The 2,347-nt window shown below is 43.5% G+C and overlaps 1 protein-coding gene across 1 annotated transcript; it reads left to right on the top strand.

The window, feature by feature from the left end:
- Positions 1-222: 222 nt before the first annotated feature.
- On the top strand, positions 223-1,786 carry LOC132038141 (uncharacterized). The gene is made up of 4 exons (XM_059428863.1): positions 223-541; positions 635-778; positions 863-909; positions 1,616-1,786. Exons 1-4 carry the CDS (start codon positions 223-225, stop codon positions 1,784-1,786), a joined length of 681 nt encoding a protein of 226 aa, XP_059284846.1.
- Positions 1,787-2,347: the final 561 nt, after the last annotated feature.

Below are 2,347 nucleotides of genomic sequence, written 5' to 3'. Positions count from 1 at the left end.
ATTAAATGCACTATTTTCTCAATCAAGCATAGCAAAAATCTAAGATTAAATTGTGAGGTATTCACCGATCATTGCAGCTTTCAGCATGTGTTTACTCAGAGGGATCTCAATTCTAGGCAGCGGAGATGGATGGAGTTACTTAAGGATTATGAAATCACCATCCTATATCATCCGGGCAAGGCAAACGTGCTAGCGGATGCCTTGAGTAGGAAGTCAGTGAGTATGGGCAATTTGGCTCGGTTGATTGCTTTGAAGCGTCCTTTAGCCATGAAGGTTCAGACTCTGGCTAACAGTCTTGTGCAGCTTGATATTTCAGATCCGAGTAGAGTTTTGTCTTGTGTTGAGGTGAGATCATCGCTTCTGGATCAGATTAAGGCAAAACAGTTCGAGGATGCTAAGTTGTGCAAGATTCGTGATAAAGTTTTGAGTGGTGAGGCCAAGGAGGCCATGATTGATAGTGAGGGAGTCTTGAGGATCAAGGGACTTGTTTGCATTCCACGTGTTGATGATTTGATTAGGACAATCTTAGAGGAGTCCCACAGTTCTAGATATTCTATTCATCCTGGTGCTACCAAGATGTATCGTGATTTGAGACAACACTACTGGTGGGGTTTGATGAAGAGAGATATTGCAGATTTTGTTGCTAAGTGTCGAAATTGTCAGCAAGTCAAGTATGAGCACCGGCGACCTGGTGGTGTGCTTCAGAAGATCCCTATTCCCGAGTGGAAATGGGAGAGGATTCCTATGGATTTCGTTGTTGGTCTTCTGAAGACCCTGGGCAAGTATGATTCAGTTTAGGTTATTATTGATCGGTTGACTAAGTTTGCTCATTTCATCCCCGTTCAGATTACCTATACTGCAGAGAAGTTGGTCGAGATCTATATCTGTGAGCTTGTTTGTTTGCATGCGGTTCTTATTTCCATCATCTCTGATAGAGGCCCTCACTTTACGTCCCAATTCTGTAGGAGCTTACAAGCCGAGTTGGGGACTCGATTAGATCTCAGTATAACTTTTCACCCTTAGACAGATGGTCAGTTTGAGTGGATGATTCAGGTTCTTGAGGATATACTCCAAGCGTGTGTGATCGACTTTGGTGGTCATTGGGACCAGTTCTTACCTTTGGCAAAGTTTGCATACAACAACAGTTACCATTCGAGCATTGATATGGCTCCGTTTAAGGCTCTTTATGGGAGGAGATGTTGGTCTCCTATTGGTTGGTTTGATGCCTTTGAGGTAAGACCATGGGGTACCGATATTTAGAGAGAGTCGTTGGATAAGGTGAAGGTAATTCAAGACAAGCTTTTAGCGGCTCAGAGTAGACAGAAGGAGTATGTGCATCGAAAGGTCCGAGATCTTGAGTTCATGGTTAGGGAGTAGGTTCTGTTGAAGGTCTCGCTCATGAAGGGTGTGATAAGGCTTGATAAGAAGGGGCAAGCTCAGTCCTAGGTTCATTGGTCCATTTGAGATCCTTAGTCGTATAGGAGAGATAGCTTATGAGTTGGCATTACCTCCAGGGTTGTCGGGTGTCCACCCGGTGTTTTATGAGTCTATGCTAAAAAAAAATCATTCGGACGGTTCTTATATCATTCAGTGGGGTTCGGTTCTATTTGATCAGAATTTGTCTTATGAGGAGGAGCCGATAGCCATCTTGGATAGAGAGGTTCGAAAGTTGAGACCGAAGAAAATAGCTTTAGTGAAAGCTCAGTGGAAGCATCGCTCAGTCGAGGATGCTACTTGGGAGACCCAGTCTGATATGCGTAGTAGATATCCCCAGCTTTTCACCTAGTCAGGTACCCTTTCTCTAGTTTCCTTCCTTGTCCGTTCGAGGACAAACATTTGTTTAATTGGTATCTTATGTAACAACTTGTTAGGTCGTTATGTGCGTTTTAACCATTTTACCCTTGTTGACCCAATTCCTGAGATTATAAGCGATTCTAGTGAAAATTGAAGGACTTAGATCCTTAAGTGAAAGAGTTTGACCAATAGTTGACTTTTGGGTAAACGTACCCTTTTCAAATTTTCGTCAATTCCGTGAGGTCCGGAGAGTCAATTATGACTTGGTGGGGTGGATGGTTTGGTTCTCGAGGCTTTCGGTTGCGTTATGGACACTTGGTTGGAAACTTAATTTTATCAGTTTAGGGGTTGACTTGGTAAATTAGACCTCCGTTGGAATTCTGAGGCCATGAGTGAGTTCGTATCTGTTTTGTGTATGGGAGGCCTCGGATTGATGTCGGGAGTTTGGGATTAACTTGTGAAAAACCAGATATTTCTAGTTTCTAATGTGTTCCCCATGGCGGGCTTACTGCCGCCATAGTGGGACCGCCATAGCAAGGGCTTGTGTTTTAAT

This window comes from Lycium ferocissimum, chromosome 11, assembly GCF_029784015.1.
Source record: "Lycium ferocissimum isolate CSIRO_LF1 chromosome 11, AGI_CSIRO_Lferr_CH_V1, whole genome shotgun sequence".
Lineage (NCBI taxonomy): Eukaryota > Viridiplantae > Streptophyta > Magnoliopsida > Solanales > Solanaceae > Lycium > Lycium ferocissimum.
Note: the sequence above shows the minus strand (reverse complement) of the source record. Positions and strands in the feature narration are given on the sequence as shown.